At 42.6% G+C, this 25,945-nt stretch overlaps 1 protein-coding gene across 1 annotated transcript in view; it reads right to left on the bottom strand.

The window, feature by feature from the left end:
* Positions 1–25,945, bottom strand: part of Parm1 (prostate androgen-regulated mucin-like protein 1) — a 114,102-nt gene that overhangs the window by 21,520 nt on the left and 66,637 nt on the right. Inside the window, exons 2-3 of the mRNA XM_008843481.3 lie at positions 20,899–21,588; positions 1,853–1,931 (exon numbers count right to left, since the gene is read on the bottom strand). Coding sequence (XP_008841703.1) covers positions 1,853–1,931; positions 20,899–21,588 — 769 coding nt within the window. The remainder of the gene's footprint in view (positions 1–1,852; positions 1,932–20,898; positions 21,589–25,945) is intronic.

The following is a 25,945-nucleotide window of genomic DNA, read 5'->3' as shown; positions in this document are numbered from 1 at the left end:
GATGATAAGAGGGTATAAAGATGATTAAGATATTGGGGCTAGAGAGATGGCTCAGCCCCATCTGGGCTGGAGAGATGGTTGTTCTTGCAGAAGACCTGGGTTTGAATCCCAGCACCCACATGGCAGCTAACAACTGTCTGTAACTCCAGTCCCAGGGAACCCGACAGGCTCTTCTGACCTCCGCGGGCATTACACGACATGGGTGCACTTACCTACATGCAGGCAATACATGCATACACATAAAAATAATAAAAAAAGATGCTGTGAGATGTTGTGTATGAAATACACAAAAATTCAATTAAAAGTGTATATTAAAAAAGATCTGAGTTCAGGAGGCAGAAGCAGGCAGATTTCTGGTCTCCACAGCCAGTTTCAGGCCAGTTAGGGCTAGACAGTGAGACCCTGTCTGAGAGAGGAGGGGGGCTTATAGAGTTCAATTTTTTTGAGGAAAAGTGATAATAAAAAGCAAACAAATATATGAAAAATATAATAATAAATGTTGATAACATCGAGGATGAAGGAACAAAAAGAATAAGTAACAGGGCACCAAACCCAAAGTAAAATCTCTCAGAGGAAATGAGACAGAAGTCCACAGAGGAAGGGGATGGAAGGGCCTGGGGAGGTCAGGACTGCAATGCTCTGAGAACTGCAGGGGAGCCAGTGACTGGAGCTCATGCGGAGGGAGACAAGGATGCCACAGGTGAGAAGAGGTGGGCAAGGGGCGAGTCCTCTAGGCCAGCCCTTAAGACCTAAAATTGAACTCCAAGTACAGAAGGGAGCCCCTGAGAGATTTTAAGGGATGGGGTGATGGGGTCAGAAGTTCCATAAAGACGGCATGGGCTGCTAGAAAGACCACGTTTAGAGGTTAAGGCGTTGCCACGTTCATCATGGAAAACATGTCCTTCTGTCCCTTCACAGGCACTGCACAGACTGGTGAGACTGCCACCTGGTCTTTTATAAAAATATTTTAGTTATTATTTTTGTTTTATGTGTGCGTGTATTGCCTGCACATCTATTAGTGCACCCATGTCGTGCAATGCCGCGGAGGTCAGACGAGGGCTTCGGATTCCCCTGAAACTGGAGTTAAGGATGGTTTGTAGCTGCCATGTGGGTGCTGGAATCGAACCCGGGTCCTCTGCAAGAGCAGTCAGTGCTCTTAACCTCTGAGCCATCTCTCCAGTCCTCATCTGGTCTTTTATAGTTGGAAGGACTCTGTGTGAGCGACATGGCTTTGAGACTTTTGGATTTTACAGAGCCACAGGAAACAAAGACAGGGCTTCACAGAGTCTTACAAGTTCCTCTCAGTAGAGTAAAATCTCCACTATCTATGCTCACCTTCACTGCACAAGAGAAACGTGTTTTAAATATTGATATAGGGACATTATCTTAGGTGAAAATCCCGATTTCGAGAAAATGCTGCATTTTCCTTTTTTTCACATTTTGGGCTAGAACCAGTTAGCACCCCTGAACAGATGGGGTGTCAATCCACAGATGGGTGTTTAGATCATCAGGACTTAGGATCATGTCCTCTGCCCCAGCTTGCAGATGAGGAAACCTCAGTTCCTGTAGGTGTGTGGCCTCCCCAGGGCACAGTGCCTGCACACAGGCTCCTGACTCCAGGCTAGTTCTCATCCCAATACGTCATCGTGCCATATACTCTGCTTATTTCTTATGCTTTGCCAAGGTTCAAACAAACCCTGTACCATCTGCCCCTGTTTAGTGCCACATTCATTTCCCTGCCAGAGTTTCTGGGGGATGAGATGCCCATTATGAAACACTCAGAGAAATAGCCTTTGGTCTGGGGCGCCACAAAATGGAATCCCTTTCTTTTCAAAGAGAAGGAGTATCTCACCTGATTTTTAGGTATGCTGCAACTCCAAACACCAACAACACCACAGCAATGACTGTCACAGTGATGGCGGCGATGCTGCCTGTGAAAGAAAGGCCCAGAGAAGACGATAAAGGAGCTAATCCATACATTCTAGAATGTGCAATACCTACCCTTGACTCCTTTGAAAGAGGAGAAAGCTATTTACTTCAGATCGTTTGGATGGAAGCCAGAACCAGAGCAAAACTTGGAATCTTAATTCTGTTACCAGAACTTTTTTCTTAAATACCAAGTGAGTTTCTGTAAATGATCATGAATGTTTTCGTCTATAGTTTGAAATCTGGTTCCAAAAGCAACTATTAATGGGAAGTAAAGACAGGCAGGCAGATAGACCAACCTGTAGGCATGCCTTGTAAGTATAACCGTACTGAATCTGAATATTTCTCTGGGATATAACACTCTTTCTGTGTGAGCTTTGAACTAATAATGCATATACTTTAATTTTATTCTACCTTAGAAGTGCCAAGAATCAATTGGGCTTTCGTCCCCGAATATTTCAAGTGACTTCGGCATTACATTTGATGTAACAGGTCCGTTTATTCTTTCAGGACATTGGGAAATTACTTATCACTTTAACAAGTGAACAGAACTTTTCTTGAATACCTGGAGAAAAGCATGCGAGATCTGGAGTCAGATACGTAGATTGAAGTGTGTGCACAACCATGATTGGTTGTGTGACCCTGCTGATGCAGGCATTACCAGCAGAGACAGAGGAATAAGTGTGTTCTGTTCATCTCACATGATTTTAAGGTGGGTAATTGAGATGTCATGTGTCCCAATACAAACTATCCAAATGCATGATCCTGTACCATTTCTTACCTCTTGTGCGTGAGTCTGATCCTCACATTCTTGAAGGCTTATGAGCTATAAATTATTTTGTATCTCCTTTTATCCCCCCCTGGCTATGAATGGCTTTCCTTTTTTGTCCTTTTTTTCTATCCTTTCTACCAAAATAATTAGAGCACTACAAAATAATTAGACACTTAATACTTTAGTAATTACCCAGAAGTTTTAGGTGAAAGAAGATTGCATCAGGCATCCACATTACCTGTGGTTCCAGGAGAGCCAATAGGAATCGTTGCTAACACAAAAACAATAACCAGAGCTTGATGTTTCTGTGGACAGTGGCCACATTCAACCACGGAAGAGCATGCGCACCTCTGGATATTCACATATCCATTTCTTTGATCTTGGAATGCTTTTGAGTCAGATTAGTGTAATTAACAATATGCTTCCCTTTTTACCACATAAGATAGAATTACGGCAGTGATTGCTGAAATGCATGAATCTGGTCAAGCAGAGAAAGTCTGAGGTCAGCTCCTCTTATGAAAAACCACTCCTACTTTGAAAGGCAGCTCTTAGCATCTTGGCCTCCAAACTGTGCTGAAATTAGAACAATTCAAAGCTCACTGAAGCCTCCTAACAGCTCTCTTGTGAAAGGAGGGTATAACCACAAGGTAAAGTAAGGGGTTATTTTAAGATTAGAAAAGATACAGTCATTGCAATTATGAGTGGTTTTAAAAACTGACCTTTAATTTAATTTAATTTAATTTAATTTCTTCCCTCTTAAAAAAAAGAAGAGAAGGAAGATAGCTGACTCCAACAAAACACTCCTTTTTTTTTTTTTCACCCTAAGGCAACTTTAGTATAGGAAATCGTAGGTTTGACCTTCAGAGTTTCTTTCCTAACTCTAAGCAGCTGGGTCTCCTCCAACTCTGCCATTTACCAAGTTTATTTATATACCACTTCTTTCTAAAATAAGTCAGGCAGTTCCCTCAACTCAAGTATTGTTCTTTTTGTTGTGGAGACAGCATGTGACAGAGCATCCTGCTTCTTCTCCACCACACTGTAGCTGTTGGGCTCCAGGTGCAGGTCCAGTCTTCAAATGAGGATCTTCAAGGCCACCCTTCCATCTCCACAGATGACATCATCCTTATTACCAGAGTTGGAGATTGCATGTGACTTTCTACCTGATAGGCTCCTGGGGGCGACTGGGCAAAGGAACACTTTTGAGAGTTGGTTCCATCCAATATGAGGCTAAAAGGTATGAGGTAAACTAGTTCACACTTAAGTTCTGGACCTCTTTCTGAGCCCTATTCTCTCACCCCTTGGCTGTTCTCAGAAAGTGCTAGCCCTAAGAGCCAGAGTCTTCTGGAAGGATATTCTTAAGAGCCATGTGCCAGGAGATCCTGTGTTCTGAGCTTTCACCTCCATGGCAGCTGTTGCCTTGGGTTCCAGTCATCTGGGCCCTGGGAAGTCCCACACCGAGGGCTTCATGGTTTGAGCACGTGCAGGGGTTAAGTCAATGCGAGCACAAGTTTCTGCGGTAACTGAAAAGGCTTTGTTTCCTCCTTGTGAAAACATGTCATTTCCCCCTAAGTTTTGTTTAAAGGAAGCAGGAATTCCCCTTGTCTCCCTAGTCTCACTTTTTTTTTCAAGATGGGGCAGGGAGAAGAAAGAGGAAGGTATAGCTTTGCCAGGAGCTTTACCCATGAGGAAGGTGCAGGACACTCGTGAGCTGTGTGATGGGAAGGGGCAAGGGGTGTGGGAAGCTGGCTGACACTTGAGTTCTTTCTTACCAGCATGTGTAATTTACAAGCAAGGTCTGACTCATGCCATAAAGTTATGGAATGGGCAGAAGTTAAGAGATAATTGGAGGAAACTTACCTGTATATTATATAAGCCAAGGTACAAGAGTAGTCCTCCGTGCCAGCACATCTCACTGTGCCAACATGTTCTGCCTAACCAAAGGGTATTGAAGACCTAGAAACCAAACCTCCTTGAACTTCATGCCTCCCCAAAGCTGGGATTTTTCAAGGTACCTTTTTGCCATTTTCATAATGGCCCAGAATGAGAACAAATGGGCTCAAGACTAACGGTAGCGCCCTACCTTCTGCAGGTGATTACTTTGGGCAGGCCCTCAGCCAAGAAGATTATAGCTATCATTTCATTTAAGTATCTTTATGAGATGAATGGACTTACACCCATTTTATAGTTGAGGAAGTTAAGGCCTAGAAAGCTTAAGATCCTGATTAAAGTTTTACATTTGGTAAATCATTAAGCTAGCATCTGAACCCAGGCCTGTTTTGTCCAGTGCTTGCATTTTTAATCATTAATATGCTAGTTACTTCCTCTAGCTCTTTTCCCAGCCTGTTCAGTTCCTGTTTTTCTCCTTCATGACTTAACTAAATTTCGTGGCTTCTGAGAAGCATTCCCTGACACTTCAGTAGCTACCAGTGCTTGGGGTGCTCCTGCAGCTCCACGTCTCCCTTCTTCAAACACTGGATTGTGTGGATGAGCTTTCCCAGGTGGTTTCTAATCATACCCATCTTGCAACTCCTTCCGATTTCTTTGCATGCTTTATCACTATGCATAGTCTTTAAATGAGTATTTAACCCTTTCCTTCAATGTTGAATCAATAAATGTAATACTATCGGGGAAAATTATAAATGGAAGTTTTGGTGCCAATCACCTTACTAAGAAAGTTCTTGAATAGCAGGCTCTCTACCTTCACCCTGGAATCCTCTGTTCCAGGTTTTACTGAAATATCTACCCATAGGGTTCTGTGCCTCACCACCAAAGAACCTTCCCCTTCACATTGTTCACTTGTCAGTCTCCATGGATGACCCACATCGATTGACTGGAGGAGAGTTAATTTAGGAATAACCGAGTATAGTCAGATTAAATCTGCAAAGCAGCCACAACAAACTCCCAAAGGGTCATACTCCTGGTCAGGATGGCCAACTACTCTTCCAGGTCCCAAATGCACCGAGGCAGTCCTAGAATAAACCGTAATGCTATTTTAAGGGTTTCTTTCTTCCATGCTTGCCTCTTACTCACAGACAGTGACTTTCTGTCACACACTTGAGGGCTCTGCTCAAGTCCCTGCTACCTCCTGCTTCACTAGACCCCTCAGGTCTTCCTGGGTTTAGCAACATCCCCCAAACTCAAATACTCCTTGAGGAATCTTCTCTGCGAGAGGACTCTCCACACTCCAATTAAACATGAAAGAAGTCTTTCATTTGAACTTTTTGGCTGGAATACTTGCCAATTGCAGCCAAAATGAAAACACTAGTATGTGATATATGGTGTATTTAAACACCTTCTGAATGAATTTGAATGGCACTTTTAAAAAGGGGTCTTTGCCAGCACAGGGGAAGGAGGAGGTGATGGAAGAGTTTCTAGGAGGAGAGAGAGAGAGAGAGAGAGAGAGAGAGAGAGAGAGAGAGAGAGGAGTGCCTAGCCTAGTTCCTGTCCATTGTTCTGACTCTTGAGTCACACACTTGTGGAGAGTTCATCAGTATATTTAGCACAAATGCGTGAGTGATTGACCAGAGTCCTGGGCGTGTGCACATACACCTCGCTATATTTAAGAAGAGTCATTAACAACTCTCTTACTGTTCTTCAATATTGTCATTCTTCCCTTCCTTCTTTCTAGTCTAGAGATTCAGGAAGAAACAGAAGAGGAACAAGTGGCCACTTCAGAGTGTGAGGCAGGTCCTTCAGTCAAGGCCATCAAGAGGAAAGGAATACTTTATCTTAAAGGAATTCTTTCTCTTTCAAAGTACTTTCCAAAGATGTTTTGGTGGAGGGGTAAACCAACAGAACAGTGCATACCCGAATTTCCATTTCTTATGCTAGGTTCTTCCACTTTACAGAGATGACATATTTCCTCCGAAGAACAATAGTGATAATAGTAATAAACAACAACAATACAAACACTGGCAATTAGTACTTTCTGGCTGTTACTTTGTGAGCTTCAATCATTTGTAATTACCCCTTAAAAGAACTCCTTAAGGTAAATATTTTTGCTATTTCCATTTTATAGATGGAGAAACTGAGGCACAGAGATAAACAGGGCCCCAAATCATGTTGGTAGCTAGAAGAGTCAGTGGCTATGCAAGTGCTGGCCTGGTTTCTACTAAATGCTCCTGCTACCCTGGACTATAATGTCAGAGCTGAGCCAACCTTCAGCTAAAGCCTGTAGCTCTTGGCATCCTCTGCTTTCTGTCAGCTCTTAGGACTCACAGCCTAATTCAGGATAGTGTACTAGTTTGAGTCCTCCTGGAGGCACTGGTGAAGATGAATCAAAGCTCAATAGTCACTATATATGAAATACTCTGGATATATAGTAACTGCCTTTTCTTTGGTGGTGGTGGTGGTGATATATGTACATTGGGAAAAGTACTAATTAGAAGCGACCACAAGTCACAGGACAGCAACCTGAAATAAGGGAGTCCCTGTCACTCGTTTTTAGTATATGTCTGTGGCCCCAAATAGCTGCTCAGATTGATGCTGAATGCTGTGCAGTGCAGCAGTTGTCCCTCAGTATCTATGAGGGATTAGTACTCAGTCTCTGAAGACACTAAAATTCAAGGTGCTAAAGTCCCTTATAGAAGGAAGTGGTGGAGTATTTGCGTACAGTCTGTGCACATCTTCCCATATACTTTAAATTGCATCTAGATGACTTACTATAGCCACCCCATCTGCAAATTATGTAAATAGTTGTTAGACTATATTTTTTAGGGAAAAATGACAAGAAAAAGGTTTGTGCATGTGCCGGACAGGCTCTTTGTTCACAAAAATCAGGCCTTACTCAGATACAGCCACTTATACGGATGGTACCTTTACTTTACTGAAGATCACGCTGACTTCTGGCCGTGAATTCTGCTTGATTTTCACTCCTCTTTTTCCTTACTCTACTCCACGCCATGGGAAGCTAAATTTGTCTCCTCCTTCTTTCCATACTCCCACAAGGCTGTTTTGAGTGAACCCCCTGGTCTCTTCTTGAACTGAATGTGGAGCACAGAGAACAGCAGGCCAGTGGCTTGCACAGACAAGTGTTAGGGCCTGGGAATCAAACAGGAGAGTGCAAGACTGGATGGACAGGCAGGAAGGAAGGTAGCTCGGAGATTGGAGACACCAAACTTGGTATTTATACCTATAACCAAGAGCGTTAAGTCTGAAAAAGCTGGAATAAGTCTGGGGAAAGGGTGAGAAGCTCTAATCCCTGCCTCCTGCCTCTGGGACTACTTGGGGGAGGAGGTAAGATGAAGTGTTCTGTGAACTAACACAAATGTGGGGGCTAGGTGGGCTGCACTGAGGTCTTCATATCCAGTCCCTTTACTTCATGGCCTGGGAGACTGTAGTACCAAAAAACTAACTGGATGACTTTCTCAAGGTCACATGATTTATAGAAATGACATGCCTGTGAACCATAAGAAGGTTTAATGGAAATTAAAAGGGGTCCTTGAAAGGGCTATATATTCAGGCCCAAGTCACAGAGAGCTCTGAAGGTCAGGGATGTTGTTTGGTCTTGACTGTGGGCACAGGGATCCCTGGAAGCATTCTGGGAAAAGGAACACTTTTTTTTTTTTTTGGCAGTAAACTTCTCAAACGCAACCTTCAACTAAAGTCATCCACAAGGATGGCACTATCTTGAGCCCTCTTTTCTAGATATTTGCTTTTACTCTGGTACATATATAACTGATACTGACACCTATAGCTGTGGATGGTTATGCATATTATACATTGAAGATATAGATGTATAAGATGCACTATTATGCTAATGATTTCAAGTGTGCGGTTCCTACTTGCACTCCAAGATTGGAAGTCTCTGAAACCCAGAGATACCAAGCCATACCTTATTTGTCTAGGCCTAAAATAAGTAATTCACAAAATAATTCTGCTTTCTTCTGAAATACAGCTAATTTATTTTTATTAATTAATTTCTGTGGAAGGCATATGTGGGGATTTGTGTATGTTCTTAAGTATGTATGTGCAGGTGCAAAAGGTATGTGTGGGGATGTATATATGTCCTTTTGTATCTGTGTGTGGGTACATGTGCATGTGTGTGTATATGGAAGTTAGAGGACAACTTTGGGTATGGTTCCTCAGGAGTTGTCCACCTTGTTTAGTAAGAGAGTGTCTTTCATTGGGGTCTGGGGATTCACTAATTAGTCTAGGCTGGCTGTCCAGTGAGCCCAAGGGATCTGCTGTGTCTGCCTCCCCTGGGATCACAAGCATATACCACTTTTTACATGAGTGTTGCGATTGAATTCAGATCCTAGTGCTGGCACAGCAAGCATTTTACCACCTGAACCTCTCCTTAGCTTCAGAGTTATTTTAATCAAACTTTATTAGTACCTATGGTATAAGGAAGCAAAGCTCTTTTATAAGTCATATAACTTTCATGCAAATATACAGAAGTATTCTAAAAAGCACAACCTAAGCTTGTCTTTTTTTTTTTTGGTCTTTTTGAGACAGGGTCTGCCTGTAGCCCCAGTTGTCCTGGAACTCACTATGTACACCAGGCTGGCCTTGAACTCACAGAGAGCCACCTGCCTCTGCCTCCCGAGTGCTGGGATTAAAGGCATGCAGGTTTTCCTTTTCTCCACCAACTCTCTCCCTCAACCTTTAAATCACTAAATTGCTGTTTAGTTGTTTTTTCAAAGGGCAAGAAGTAAACTTATCAAAATTAGGCAAATGTTATCCCCACTGGAGTATTTTGCCTCACGGTTACATATTATCTAAAAGCTAGTTAGTATGCTAACTTAGTGAGAAGAATTAGGATTCAGACTTTGGGGCAGGATCAATGTCTATATTTCTTCACTTTATGTAATTAGAGGACCTGATATGAAGATTAGCTTTCCTTTGATCAAAAAGCACTTTTCTGGCTGGGGAGATGGCTTAGGCAGTTAAGTGCTTGCCACACAAGCACTTAAGGACTTGAATTTGGATCTGTAGCACCCACATAAAAATCTGGGCACACCTGCAGTCTCAGTGCTGGGAAGTCAGAAGACAGACAGATCCCAGAGTTCCCTGATCAGCCAGTATAGGCAAATCAGTGAGCTTCAGGTTCAGTGAGAGACTCTGCCTCAAAAAATAAGGTAGAAAGTGACTGAGAGAGACACTTGATGTTGACCTCTGGCCTCCACACATATGTGCACACCTGTGCATATATACCCCTGCACTCATACACACACACACACACACACACACACACACACATATACTCACAGATAAATGAATAAATAAATAAGTATACTTTCCTGCAGAAAGCACACAGTTAAAAATGAACACTGAACACACACACACACACACACACACACACACACACACACACATATACCCACAGATAAATGAATAAATAAATAAGTACACTTTCCTGCATAAAGCACACAGTTAAAAATGAACACTAGAAATGCTAATCTTGGTTGAGATAGTAAGAAACACACACTGTAGATCCAAGTGCTGGTTTCTTTCCTTTTGTTCCCCCATGGGAATACAGCACTGTATTCCAAGGAAGCAGGGAGCAAAGGTTTGCAATTAATGCAACTATGTTGGAATAGTTCTTGGTTACCATGGTTTTAAAGTTTCTTCACTTCACTTACAATTATAGTCTTTTCCAGCACAAATGAGACCTATTTCTCACTTGGAATTTAACTATCTGTTTAGGTTGCCCAATCTCAGCTTTCCTTTGACATTTGTGATATGAGCTATACAGGGTTTCCAAGAATAGCGAATGATCTTCCTCATTCCTCTTCCCATAGCCCAGTGCTGCCTTGCACAAGGGAACAAGCTGATGACCACACAACAGCTCCAATTCTGTGTCAGGGGCGCTGTCCTCATTCAGTTGGTCTGAAGGTGTTTCTCGAACCCAATCTGTAGGGAATGATGACTATTAAAAGACCAACTTGGCAACTCATCTCCCACACCTTCTCTGGGCGGATGATGCCTGGGGGGTGACTGAGGTATTACCGGAGGCATGCCACCTTGTCTCTAGGAATACTGAGAGGGAAGGGAGTGCCATTGTTACCGGCTCTCTCTTAAGTAGTTTGACCATGGATCAAACAACACTGAAGAGATAAGGCAGAAGAATAGGCAGAGCTCACTCTCCTATTGAAACTCATCCAGTCGAATGGGGGAAGGCCTCCTTTCCCTTTGTAGCACCCTAGTGTTAGAAAGTATAGCCTTCCATACTGGCATTCATCCTGTTCAGAGGACATAAACAAGGAAAGGGCAGAATTTTCAGAGACTGAGACAGAGTCCTTACCGTTTGCTAAGCAACGTGCATGTTGACTGTTTCTATCATCAGGTCTGGGTGGAGAACAGTGAGGCAAAGTCACTTGTCTGAACAACTTGGGTGAGGGCAGTGACATCAACATAATTACAGGAGTCCCAAGGATTCAGGGATCACCTAGGACCCATTAGCTAAATTCAGCCTTGTCCCCATGTAATTAATCATCAAGGTCCCACAGGAGCCTGCTTTCAGACTCTGATTTACTAAGTTGTAATTTTTCCGAGACTCAGGTCCCTAAGGCTTTAGAGTTGAAAACACTGGAAAGAAAAATAATTTCCAAACTATGATGCAAGTTAAGGAATGAGTATAGCTTCTTCCTGGTCTATGTTTGAGGCACTTGGGACCTAGGTTGACTCTTACAGCTCAGAGTTTATTTCCCTAGCTCCCCAGGACGGTTTTCCTCTCACCTAGAAATCCCTAGTTGTTTGAGTCTTTAACCCATTCCTTTGGGTTTCCCAAGGTTTCTGAAAATGTTACTGTTTCAGATGTGACACTGTTATTTTTCTCCTTCACACATTTGTATTACCCTTTTTTGTATTGTACTGTAGCCAGGTAGGTACTACATGGGCTTTTATTACCCAATACTCACAGCAAGAGTTCCTTTAGGAGTCTTGAAGTGTTTCATAAACATTTAAAAATTTTAAGTTAAGAAAAATAAGTCTAAAGGAGGTAGCCACACTGAGGATTACAGGCCCAACTGTAATAATAAAAGCCAACATCACTTAGTGGTAACTGTGTTGGAAGAATTTTATATAGTTGTAGACACCAGAAAGAATCTTATAGAATAGGTGCAGTTCCATATGTGTACCCTCATCTATAAGATGAAGAAAATATGACATCCAGTGATAAATAACTTTATCCAGGACTCTCTTAGGTGGCAAATGGCACTGGAGAAATTTGAGTCAGATGATTTGATGCCAGGGCTTGTACCATAACTTAACCTTGCCTTCCCTGGGTCCGCCTTTGAAAATATTCCACAACTTCCCCAAATGTAAACATGTTGCCAGTGTTTTTGATGGCTCACTTTCATGGACTTACTGAGATTTTATAACTTTAATATAAACTCACCTTCATCTTTAAGCCAGTGGTCCGTTCCTTAAAGGTCATTAATCTAACCATGAATGTAAGATACTGTTAAGTAAAATGCCGCCTGCTATGGCCAACATTTTACCTCCTAGGACTGAGGAACCAGAAACGTAGAGAACAACAGCAATTCAGTATCTGTTATGTACTCTCTTAATACAGTGCTTTCAACTCAGTTCCCTGGGATGAGATTTTTAGTTGTTTTCTTTTGAAGATGATGAGTTAACGATGACCCACCCTCATTTCTCTGACCATTTACTTTGTAACTAAAAGGACTGTGTTCTTCTGAGTTGGAAGGTTATGAAGATTCAGTGTGGGATGGGATCAGGTACATTCCAATCTGTTTTTCCCAATGAGCCATCGGCCTGTAGATTCATTAACAGCATCAGCTGTGTTTATAAGCTAAATCTCACTTTCTCAGTGAAGCATTTCCAAAATCACTTCAATCATCTATCATTTGTGAAAGCCAAATTTGAAACAGAAAAGAGAAATTACTCCATGGAGACAGAAACTCTCCAAATATAATAAAAGGTGACATTGGGACAATTAAAATATATGATGGAGTTGTCTTACTACTAGAAGATAACAAAATTGGTAAATAGCTGATTTTATTACCCTGATGTATATTTTTCAAAGGGCATTCTGGAAATACTTCAAAAATAGGTAAGACTTAAGTAGTAAATGTAAGAGGAGAAATAGATTTTATTTTAACTAAAATAGTATCTAACACTTGGGGGCCCTATGGCGGTTTACTTGAGTTTAGCAAAATTTGAAGGTTACCATAGGTTTAATGAATTTGTCCCCAAAGGAAAAAAAAGTGTGGTAGATAGTGTCATAGTAGCCCCAAAGTTCATGGTGAGACCCAAAGTGTGCATCAGGATACAGACAAAGGGAGTTGTGTGTTGGGAATGTGGGAGGGTAGAGACCCAGAACAGCAGCAGAAAGCCCTTGAGGTGATCTACAGTTGTGAGAGAGTATCAGAGGTGTCTCTGCATGCACAGGTGAGGGGGTTCAATTGTTTTTTTTTTTTGATTTCAAGTCAAAGCTCAGGATTTATAGAGTTAAGAAATTAGAAATTATGTGGACTTCTTTCTAAAACGTTCATCATCGAATATTTATTGGACATCTAAACTGAACTAGACACTGCTCAGTGCTAGGAATATATTTGTGAGCATAAACAGACAAGGTTCCCAGCCTCTTGTATCTTGAAAAGCAATAAACAAAGTTGCATGGCTAGGTCTATCATTCTACTATGAAAAAGGGATACAACTGAGTTGTGATAAACTGTAACTGAGAGAGGAAAATTGAACTGGAGGGCCTACAAGAAGCATCCAGAACAGGTGATGTTTAGGTTGAGATCTGAGGACGGAACTGGAATTAACCAATTAAAATGAGGTGTTGGAGAAGGTTCCAGAAACAAACGTCCATGTGGATGGCAACCCTAAGTCAAGAGGAAATCACAGGGCTAATGAACCTGAGAGTCAGTCTGACCGGTGGTGCTGACAGTGAGGGGTAGGTGTGTGGATGCCAGGGAGGTGACAGGCAGATGCCAGATAAAGAACAGGCTTGGGAACATTGGGCTCAAGGAAGTGAGGTGCCTCAAGGGACTGGGGTTTTGTTAGAAGTTGGTGATATGTGACTTGATCAGATTTGTATTTAATGGTCATTCTGGCTGCTCTGTGGTTAATAATCAAGATTGGGGCTACAGGAAGAAGTAGAGAGACTGGTTATGAGACTTGTGCAGTGGGATTTCGGGAGCTTTGACTTGAGGATGAGTATGAAGAGACGTTTAGCTCAGCATCAATGGTACCTGGTGATGGGGAGGATAGGAAGTGAAAGAGAACAGAAAGGATGGCTGTGCCATTTGCTCAAGAAGACCAGGTTTGAGAATGCATGATGACCCTCACATTCGTAAAACTGAGCTTTCCATAACTTACTTTCCAGGATTATTGCTTTCTGATACATTCTGAGCATTTTAAAAGAATATGGTAAGGAAGGGTTTAAACATTTTTTAGAATGTCTTCTCATACCTATGTTTTTTATTAAATCAGTTTAACTAATTTTTAATATATTTAAAAATACTATCAATTTACTACAGCATATATAGTTTCATTCCTAAAAGCTTTCTAGGTATACTTAAAAATGATTATTTCATCGTTCCTATCAGTCAATTCTTTTTTCAAATCTACATTCATCGTAAAGGGTATGATGCCTCCTACATAGAAAGTCCCTTGAGGTAAAGATTCAGAGATGTCGAGATGTCTCTCCTGCCTAATGCCCTTTATTTAAGGGTGCTTATTAGCACAGTTCATACTAAACAAGTGCTAGAGCTCAAACCAGTGATTTAAATTTCAAAAGGTACAACCAGTTTTCACAATCATGTATCCTGCTCTTTGTAATGGAAATAGCAAGGCAACATAAACCCAGTGGACATGTGGATTCCATAGACAAAACAGAATATCCACTTTGCAACAAGCAGAGAACTACAACTGCAAAGTCTGCATACTGTGATGACATTGTGAGCATAACTTGTTTTGCAATCTCAGTTCCTCCCTCAAACACTTACTGAGTATGGAGCAGCGCTGCACTGAGCACCAATTTCGTTCAGGGAATGAAAAATTAAAAGGCAGGCATAGTTTGTGCACAGGAGCAGCTCTGACTTAAAAACACAAGTGACCCAAATTTAACACATTCATCTTTGCTTCCTTTAAAAGTGAAACAAAAACTGAAACTAAAAACACACTTCTTCTGTGCAGCCGATTTGCCATAGCTGCTGCCACTACCTGCTTCTCCTTCTGCCAGTGACTCAGGTGCTGACATCAGTCAACATCCCACATAGTCCATTCCATAGTACTGGAAACTTATCAGTCCTCCTGACTCTGGATTTCTATTATGTCTGACAGATTGGGTTCAGTGGACGGAACCCTTGGCTTAGGGCCAGTCTGGGGAACTGAGTTTGAACCTTGGCTCAGTCACTCACGTGAGAACTTGAATAAATCCTTTAGTCTCTGTGCACTTATTATTATTATTATTAATTATTATTATTATCTGTATAACAGATGCTGCTGAGCCAGCCTCATTAGAGTATTCTGAAGATTGGCTGAGGGGGTGGCCTGTGTCAATGACTAGCCCAATTCTCATGTAAACCTCTTATGATCAAAGATCTCATTTCTTTGGCACTGGACAAGTCTAATAAACAATTGTCATAGTATAGTAAGCACAAAGGACTTGAAAGATAGCCTCTCTTGTACTCAGTTTATAGCCAAGAGCCCTAATGGTAGAGTAAGTGACATGTCCTATCTATCATTGAGGAGTAAGTAGGCATAGACTACTGCACAATTCTGGTTCTCAGCTGTTTTCAACTTACCATGCATGTTCCTCCTACCAGGAGAATACCATTTAAGTATAATTCTTAGAAGATTCTTCCTTTGGTGACTACCAGAAGACTGCCAAGTACAGCCAACCACCTCATCTCATGACCTAGAACCCATGCATACCCATCCTGAAGTCTCCTGTCCTCTTTCATTTGTGGTGTAACGGGATCCCATGCTGCTTTCTAGGCCATGAATAGGCTACTTTGTAAACTCCATGAGAGAGTGAGTATTATTTGTGACTATATATCACATTAATATGGAGCCAGATATTTAGATCAATAAATTCTTGTTGAAGATTGTGATCATCCTCAATTATGGCAAATATAATAATAAAGATGAGGATTAATGCAATAGAAATGGTAATAACAATAATAATAATATCAGCAAATAGTAAAATAACAGTATAGCCATTGTGTGAGCACTGTTCAATAGCCAAGTGCATTATGTTATTTGAGCCTTATGACAACCCCATCCTATGGTTGCTGTCCTTACTCTGCCTTATGGATGAGAAGATAGGGGCTCTGAGAAATTTAATAACCTCCTTCCCTGGTGCTGGCTGATTGACACACTATTCAACAAATGCCACTCAGGATCTATTCAAGGGGTTAGGAGATATAACTGCCTTCGTTGTGATCAAGGTCTGTACTTTATTCTAGTGGCAGAAAGCAGACAGTCTCCTAATATACAGGATGCTGTCTGAAAATGGTAAGTAATAAAATGAAAGAACTATCCACAGCAGTGACAGTTACCAGTCCACTTAGGGGAGCAAAGGCTTGTTGCAGAGGTGACAGTTAAATAGAGTCTGGACAAGAAGCAGGATTGATTCATTAAAGAGAGGAAGGCAGAATGTTTCAGGCAGGAGGCACCGTGAGTGCAAAGGCCCTGAGGCAGGAGTAGGCTTTATATCCAGCTAATAGCAGGGTTGCCAGAGAGCTTGAGGGTAGAAGATGAGAGCAGAGAGGTTGTGTGGGTTCAGATCACACTGAGCTTTGTGGGTATGACACAGAAATTAGCCTTCACTCTGATTCAGAGGGGAAGCAATTAGACTCTCAGAGCCAAGACAACCCGGGATCTGTTTGGAACTGCTTCTTTTGTAAAAATAATAGATTTCACTGAACTCGATGTATCCAAAATATTATCCTCTCAATCAATATAAAATTATTTAGTTTCCATGATACTTTTAATACTAGGCTTTGAAATCCAATACATATTTTTTCCAGTTAGAGCATCTCATGGACGAGTCACAGTGCTCAGAAGTCACATTTGGCCACCGGCCACTGTATTGGTGATATGAGAGCCAGTCTAACAAGACAGCCCTTCCTTCATCTGACCTCATCAAGGCCAGAGGTGAAGGCCTGCAGAAGCACCAATCTACATCCATCCACCGGAAAGTCCAAGGTCTACGGAGTGTTTGTTTCTGAGTTCCTCATCTAACTAGAGGGCTGTTGGTCATTAGCCAAGGCTGCAGCACTGGAGACAAGCACAACCAGAAGACCCAGGACTCCAAGTTCTAAAACAAGTTTTTTGACAAAAGTATAACTTGTGCTCAGGTCAGTTGCAGGAATACTTGAGCAATTGGAGTGGGAGATGGAGGGGTGAGAAGATACCAGGTCTGATCTGATAGACCAGATCTGGAGGGTGAGAGAGAGACATAAGCTGAGGACCACCACCCCAAGGCTCTGGCTTGAGAAATCAAAAGAAGATGAGGCATGGCTGAGGGAGGAATTTAATGATCCATTTAATCACCTGAAGAGTGAGATGTTGACAGGTCCCCCATGGGAGATCTGGAGTTGGTTGACTGCTGGATAGATATGAGTTCAGTTAGACAAACAGAAGAGTGATAGACATGTATATCTCTGAGTTATCAGGATATGATTCCCTCATGACAGTGTGACAAACAGAAGGGAGGAGGGCTCAAGGTCAGAGCAAATGGGGAAGGAAGAGGGCAGAGTAGTCCTGGAGTGCTCAGTCCGCATGGTGCAGGTTGGTGAGGGGTAAAGTGAGGCAATGGCAGGGAAGGTAAAGGAATGAGAACTTGTCCTGGAGCCCATGCAGAGACGGTGTTGGAGAGATGAGGGCACTGACCGTGACCATCAGGATCAACAGCTGTGAAGAGGTCAGGTCAAACCAGAACTGAGAACTGGCCCATGAACCTGGGAGAGGAAGGCACTGAGCTGCTTGATGACATCAGTTTGTGCTTACAGCTACAGTAGACTCTACACAACAACACCTTAGTGCTCCTGGTTTCTCACTTTGGCATAGACACACTTGTGATGCACTTGCTCAGACTCCCTTCATCTCCTTCAGTTCCTAGCTGTCTTCACCATGGAACATCCCAATCTCTGGTCTGCTTTGGGTCAACTCCCAAAGCATTTGCCTTGCTTCAGAATTAGTCAGTATTAATAGAAATGTACTATGTCAACTCAGAATAAGACCAACCATGATACAAAAGTGTGGTCTTTTATCACTGCCAGATCTAAAGGTAGCACACACACAAATCTCTGAATAAGAACATCCCCACATGGCCATCTGAAAACAAACTCGGAGTGTCGTGGGTTGATAAGGAGCACACAGCAGTGCCGTGTGGGGAGAAGGTGATCTGGCTCTGGGCCCAGCTCTGCTGCTGAGAGAGGTCTGACCTTGAGCAAAGCCCCTCATACTTCCAGGGCCTAGTCTTTTCACCTATGCATTGAACAGACTGTATCCTGCTGTCCCCAGACTCCTCCCACCCATCTTGGTTCATTCTTGGGTGAGAAGCTAAGGAGTGGATTTAGGAGTTACTGTGTTCTTTCTACTTACTGCTTTGCCTCAAGCAATGGGTCGTTGGGGATTCATAGTAAGTATGTTTGGATTTAAGAGCTCTTAAGAGATGACTGTTCTGTGCTCTATGAATGTTCACTGGCCTGGGCATGACAGTCTCCCTCACCTGCTGTCTCCTCTTTCCTACCATTCAAGCTTCCCTCCAATCAGAATAGCTGTGTATGCATATTCCCTTGAACTACAGAGGTTCACAACCCAACTGTACTGCCAGTTTGATGCCTCTTGATCCTGCTGAGTTGAAGAAAAAATGATGTATGATCTAAAGACCAAACCAAAATATTGGAACCCTCTCAGAAATTCTAGTGAGGAAACTAAGGTACTTTTAGAAAGTGGTAGATATATCTGATTGTGGAGCTTTGTGTGTGCCGAGCTTAGACTTTGTGCTTGGTAGTACTAATCTATCATGCCCAGGGCATCTTGGAGGGGACGGAGAGTTAGAAAAGGGAAACAGTACACACATTGGAGGTAAGGGCCTAAGTCAGGAAGGAGAGAAGTGATGGGACCATGCCTGTGGGCCTGTACTTGGATGGCTCCTTTGTGAGAGATGGTCTTCAGGAAATTCTCTCTGCTTTATAGTATCTTCCCTATACTAGAGACATGTAGGGGGCAGGAAGTTAGGGTGAGGCAGAGACAGAGGCACATATCCTACGACAGTGTGGAGAGTGCTGCCTCAAGGAAGGAACAGGCAGAGAACAGGACAGGGCTAGGTTTCCCCCTCCCTCCACTCTTCACCTGGCTCTTCACTACACCAGTGGCTTCCTTTCTCTTAGTTTCTGGGCAGAGTCTTTCCTCCTTTAACTGGGAGGGTAGCTTTGGGTTCATTAGCCACATCCCTAAACCCAGAGACCCTGCTCTTATGGAGGGATCTGTTCTACAGGGCTCTCTCCTGAGTTCTAGCCACTGTTCTCTCCTTCAGTCTTAGGCCTCCCTCGCCTCAGCCAGGCCTCTGTAATTAGCTCCTCTCTCCCAGTTAGTATGCTTCTTTCAATTCTTGTTGGGACCCTCCCTCACTAATATGCCCAGTCTATTGACATATGAATTTTTAAAAATATTTTTTGAAAGTGCCACACATTCATACAGTATATATTGATCACAGTTCTTTGAGATTTCTTGTCTTACTAGACTGTGGACTCTTCAATGAGAAATTATTTTTGTTAATCTTAGTTCATTTTTTTAAACTGCTCTCTAGTACAGTTTCTATTCAATAATTTATTAGCTAAAAGATGTGACTTTCTTCTTAGCGACAGCGTTTCTTTTGACCCTAGCTTGTCATATAAAACCTGTCTAGAATATTCTATTCTCAGTCCATACTTGTCCCAGGACCACCCAGGGAAGGCAGCAGCTCCGTTTCCCCTTTGCTTTCTGGCATTTTTCACTTCACCATTTTCTGAACCGTACGGGCAAATGTTCCCACAAAAGCATTTCCTGCCCAGTGCTCTGAAGTTTATAGTTTCACACTGATGTCTGATACATGTGGGTCTCAGAAAAGATCCTAAATATATATCTGCCATAATTTCCAAGATTGCAAAATAAAGATAAAAACTGCACAGGGTTTCTAGGAGAATAAAAACAAATGCACTGTTCTGTGAAATTCATTGTGTTTCCATGAGTAACATCAGTGTGGATGAACAAACTTTCTCCACCTCTGTCCTACATTGGCTAGTATCTAAGGTAAACATTTCATTAAAATTCTGAGCAGAATTGTAGCTTCCTGAACACTTGCTCCCTGCCAGGACTAACCTAAGCACTGTGTATGCTACCTCATAGTAGAACTGTATGTGGTGAAACTTGTCCTGTCCCCTTGCTTTGTAGATGAGAAAAAATAAAGGCATGGGGAAAAATAATATACTTGAATTTCTACTCAGCCCTAATCTTATCTTTGAGGCCAGATCTTCCTCTTCAGCTTAGCTAGCCAAGACTGGTTGGATCTAAGATGGCTGCCAGAGCGATGATCAAAAAACTTCTAATTTCATCATAATCTAAGTTGCATATTTGTAACACACCTACTAGCTGCTGTGACGGGAAGCACCAGACCATAAAAGGAGGGAAAAGGAACTCTCCGTCTATTACAGGAAAAGTCACAGTATTGCTCCCCTTTATCAGTCTAATTTTTATAACCCTATATCTATGACTTCCTCACCCCAAAGAGAGTACAAAAGTGGTATTTGATCCTAGACTCCTGGTTCTCCATTCTCTGGCCAACGGGTAGACCTGTGCTGTTGGCCCTCAGCCTTATGATACCCAGAGGGAAAAAAACTCTACTTTGGGAAGCTGAGGAGAGTTTGACTCAATTCTTTCACTCCACAGTCTCACTCCTGCACAATTCCTACAACATTCTGTAAAGACAAATCAGACAGATGGCAACTGGCTACAAAGAATGTCAAATACTAAATTGAAAATTTGTATACTTGTTAAAAGTTCTTGTGAGTTATAGTTACCCTCAGGTATTGTACTCCAAAATTCAAACTAAATCCACTAGGTTTGGAGAACAAAATCGATTTTTTTTTTTTTTTTATTGAGCCAGAATATAGGTTGCCCAGGCTGGTCTGAACTCTAGGACTCAAGCAACCCACCGGCCTCTGGCTCTGGTGGAACGTTCTCAACACCTCAGCGGAATTGAGAACACTAATGTTCTCTGGAGAGAGACTCACCTGAACTTAATGCATGCTCCACTTCCTGCATGATCAGAAGAGGGGTGGTGGTTTCAGATTCACAGATCACTTTGCCTGGCTCAGTGTCTTGGGGTGTTTTCTCCTTGGGCACGGGCTCAGCTGTGTCATGGGAAGTAGATATGTGACCAGAGCTGTGCCCCTCTGTTAGAGACTCGGGTGCTGTGGGGGCTTCTGTGGGCTGGGTGCTGGTCACAGTGGAGCTGTGGTCAGAGGTGACAGAGGCAGAAAGAACTTCAGGTGGGGAAGTGGCTGGGGATGAGGAGGATGAGACTGGAGCCTGTGAGGTGATGAGCATGGGGGACTGTGACCCGGCAGCTGGTACGCTTGCTTCAGGACCGTCCAGGCTGTGGTCTTCAGATGTCGGTGTCAAGTGGACACCATCGCTTGTAAAGAACCCTGCAGGTGAGGGGTCTGTGTTGGTGCCTTCCAAATTCAAAGCTGGGCTGGTAACAGCTTCTCTGGGCTCAGTGGAAATGTTCTTGGCCAGCAGAGATGTCGGGGCTGCAGCAGTAGTGGGGAGGACTGAGGCATTGTGAGTGCCACTGGCTGTGGGGGTGATGGCCTTGGCAGTGTGCTGTGCAGAGCTAGTCCAGATGGCTGTAGGTGTAGGTTTTGCCGCAAGAGAAACAGGCAAGGGGGCTGACGTTGGTGCACTCTGTATCCTCAGTCCTATGAAAGAGACAGGACAAAAGACAGTTAATGCATGAAACCCACATAAATGTCAAATAGAGGCAGGCTGTTACCCTGAAACTGCTGTGGAGTGTGGTTCAGGGTATGTCTCATTTTGCACTGTATAGATGTCACTGAATTGTGAAGGACTTTTTAAAATCTGCCCTTCTCACTGACTGCTCTCCTTGCTTTGTGACTATTGGGATGGACGAGCCTGAAGGCCCCCTAAAAACAGTTAGTGGGTCAGTCAACTCAAGACTGCAACCGATGGAATGGGCTAATGTCCCCTGCTCACTTAAGTCACCCTCCTTAGAAGGTGAGACCCTTTTCTGAAACTTACTGTATTTGTTTGCATGACTGGTGTCATCTCACAACACCTTTTGGGCGGAGATTCTCAGGGGACGTTCCGGGAGAATAGTAGACGAAGTTGCTGATGTCCCAGATGAGTGGTGGGAGGAGGGCAGAGTAACAGAGGGCTCTCAGCCTGTCCCGCCGCCCCCACCCCAACTGCAAGGCGGGAAGGGCCAGGAGAGCCTGCCCCCTGCCTCTGTCCTTTCTTCACGTATGCATCAGGGGGAGAGCTTGGTGGCTGCCTTGCATTCACATGTGAGCACATTTGTTTCTTTTTAAAATATTTTATTTATTATTTTTACTTTATGTGTATGAGTGTATTGCCTGCATGTTTGTAAGTGCACCCATGTCATGCAATGTCCGAGGAGGTCAGAAGAGGGCGTTGGATACCCTGGAACTGGATTTATGGATGGTTGTTTACTGCTACACTGGTGCTGGAAATTGAACCCAGGTCTTCTGCAAGAGCAGCCAGTGCTCTTAACTGCTGAGCCATCTCTCCAGCTCCATGAGCACAATTCTTATGGAAGAAAGACAGGGAGGTCCCAGAGTAAAGACTAGGAGTCATCTGAGGTTTGGAAATATTTTCTGACACTGGAACTTTAGCTTAGTGCTTGTATAACCATGATTTTGCCATATTTTTCCTTCATGTTTTGTAAAATTTAGATCTAGTTTCTGCCTTCATCCACTTTCCTTTGTTCAATTTCTCCCTTTGCTCACTCACTTTCTTCATTAATTGTTTAACAAATAAATTCTTCATGCCAGGGCTCTGGTAGACACGGAGTTTCTAGTTTCATGTCCTCTGTGACATCTCTTGATTTCCTTTCTGTACGCTTTGTCATTCTCCAACCAGCTTTGCCCTTGGTCATTTCTGTCTTAGTAGATGGGATCCCCATTCACAAAGTTGCCACAAAATGGAGACATCATCAGTCACACACCTCTGTCCCTTACACACCATATCAAGTCCTTCAGTGAGTTACTTCTTTAAACCAAAGCCACATCCAAGTCCCTTCCCCCTCCATCATTTCAATATCCCCAAGTTGCTCGTCACTAGCTGGCTGACGGCAGGAGTTTCTTAAATGTCCCTCTGGCTCCTGAGTTTCTCCTCAAAGAATACTTTTCACATACAGCCAGGAAGATCTTTTAGATGATAAAGCAGGTCATTATTTTTTAACTGATCAAGACACTTCAAAAGTGTTCTGTTGTACTTAGATCAAAGTCCAGAAATGTACTGTGTCATCTTATGCCTCTCGTTATGACTGGTCTCACTCAAAATCATCTCTTCCTCAGAAGAGACTTCCCAGATCATTCTAATTAAAACTACTTTCACTTCAGTCCCTTGTTCATTTCTTTAAAGAGCAAAAAAAATAGTGTGGTAAAAATCACACCTAACATCTACCGTTTTAACAATGTTTACATGTACAGTTCAGTGGCATTAAGTTTAGTCATATTGTTTCACAAGTGTCACCACTCATCTCTAGAGCTTTTTCATTTCCTCAGACTCAGATTCTCATTAAAGAACTCATTCCTCATTCTGTGCAGCCTGTGAAAAACGTATTCTGTATTCTCTATGAATTTGATGATGTAGAGGTACCATAAAAGTTCACCCATCTAAGCTTTGTCCTTTTATCACTGGTTTATTTCACTTAGCTCAATGCCTTCAAATTTCACCCATGTAATAGCAGGTGTTTGAGTGACCCATCTCCCATTATCTCTATACCACACTGTGTTTGTCCGCTTATCATCCATGAACACTTGGGCTGCTCTGGTCTTTTGGCCATTGGAAAGGCTGCTGATTTGAACATGAATGCACGGGTAGATATCTGCTTGTGCCCTTGCTTTTCAGTTCCTTTGGGTAGATGCCCAGAAGTGAAACTGATGGGTTATAAGGTAAATGTGTTTTATTTGTGGAACTGACATGCTTTTCACTTGTTTTGTTTTTCAAACTTGCATCTCCTTTTAAAGTTCCCAGTCATCATTTATTTATCATTTATCATTTCTCTCAGAATGTAGATTCACCGAGAGCACAAAGACAAGGCATTATTTGTTGTTGTTTCTCCTAAGGACAGTATCTCCGTCACATGAAATAAATAAGCACTTGTAGCTGGCAGACAGGAAAGGAGAAAGGCAAGCAGGAATGAATGAATGCTTAAAAGCTTTTTTCATGAGTACTCCAACGCCTTTCCCATCTGTTGTGCAGGTCGTTAGCCATGGCCATATTCAGCAAAGCTTCTTCAAGGAGGGCTTCCTGCCTGCTGTTTGAAGGCAACATCCTTGCCTCACTCTGTGACTCCCCCACGACGTATGCCTATGACTGATGTTTTGTTAGGGCCTGAACTGTTTAACCTCTCATACCCTGAGAAGATTTCCTTTGAGGAAACACAAAGGGAAAGGCTAATCATTGGCAGGTTTCAGAAGGGTCAGAACACTGGCCAGAAACTAGCACAGAAGAGGGAGAAAAGACCAAAGTGGAGGGGTTCAGAACTGTAGATAGATCTGCTCCTTTATCATCATGCCATGGGACAGATTCAGGGGCTAATGGAACGTGTGTTGGTCAGAGGCTAGACTCACTGGTAGAGCACTTATAACATGTACATGTAAGGCACTGTGTTCAGAGACCAGGACAGAAATAAAAAAGTTCTAAAAGAAGTGGTTATGAGTGTGGACTACAACATGGTTATTTCCTTAGTAAACAAGAGGAAAGACTCCCACCATAGGTCACACAGTATTCTACGCTGTCATGGTGTCTTTAGCAGCTGTTAACTGTCCACAGTTTCAGGATGCATACAAATCAAGAAATCCTTGAAATATGAACAAAATCACAGTTGAGACAGATACTAGTAAAACAGGATCTTTATGTGTGACCTCCGGGGCTTACTGGCTCTGTATTCTGGCAGCTCCCATAGCTGAGTAAAGATTCTGAGTAAAGATTCTGAGTAAAGATTCTGAGTAAAGATTCTGATCACACAAGGGCAGATGGAGACAGACTGCCTCAGTCTGGAAACCAAGTCAACCAATCTCTAGATGTCTGAGATAAATGAGAATCCACTAAAGAAGTACTAATTCATTCATTCATTCATTCATTCATCCATCCATTTCAGCATTTGCTGAGTAGTTTCTCTATGTATGCCTTGGCCTTCAGTGTCTAGCCAGGATGAAACAATATCCAACTTCCTATAACATGATGTGGTAAGTGCTTTATGAAAGTAAAACCAAATTTCAGCAGAGGCCTCAAGGAAAGATTAATAAATTCTGTAAGGGCACTACAGAATGCAAAAATACACAAATGTCATCTTCAAATGACATTTAGAAAAGTCCTTTGACATTTGAGTTGGCTCTAAAAGGATAAGAATGTACATGATGCTGCCTAAGATATACATTGTTCATGGTGACACTTGCATTGTCGTATCCAGTGGAGCTAAAAGCTGTTCTACCAAGACCGTTAGAGTGCTAAAAATGACATATTCCAAGCATTGTTTTGTTGCTGGGGACTTCCACTTCCTTTTGTAATCCTTACTAATATACTTTTATTACCCCCTGCCTGCTTCCAAGGTGGACAGGAGGTGGCCATTCATTTCCCATGGCTACCTACTGAGTACTTATTTAAAGTACTTTACTGTCCGGCTGTGGAAATATCTACTCTTAACAAAGCAGTAGTGTATGAAATTGTGTGACAGTGCTGGTTACCATCACCTGGATACGGCATTAACAACCTCAGCTTTGCTATATTTGATGGTCCATACCCCACTGCTATGCCTGCCAGAGGACAGATCGTCCAGCATGGAGACAGCCCAGGCAGCGGTGCCAGCCATGACTATCTGACACTACCCGTTGTTTGCTGGGGTAGCTATAACTAAATACCACAGACTGGGTGCTTTAACAATATTTATCACAGTTCTAGAGGGTGGAACGTCCAACAGAGGGTGGAACATCCAACATTAAAGTACCAGTCAACTCAGTTTCTTGTGAGAACCTGCTTCCTGGTATGTAGATGACTCTAACTAGCTGT

Source organism: Nannospalax galili, unplaced genomic scaffold, assembly GCF_000622305.1.
Source record: "Nannospalax galili isolate Female #2095 unplaced genomic scaffold, S.galili_v1.0 scaffold800, whole genome shotgun sequence".
Classification (NCBI taxonomy): Eukaryota; Metazoa; Chordata; class Mammalia; order Rodentia; family Spalacidae; genus Nannospalax; species Nannospalax galili.
This window is presented reverse-complemented; position numbering and strand designations above follow the sequence as displayed.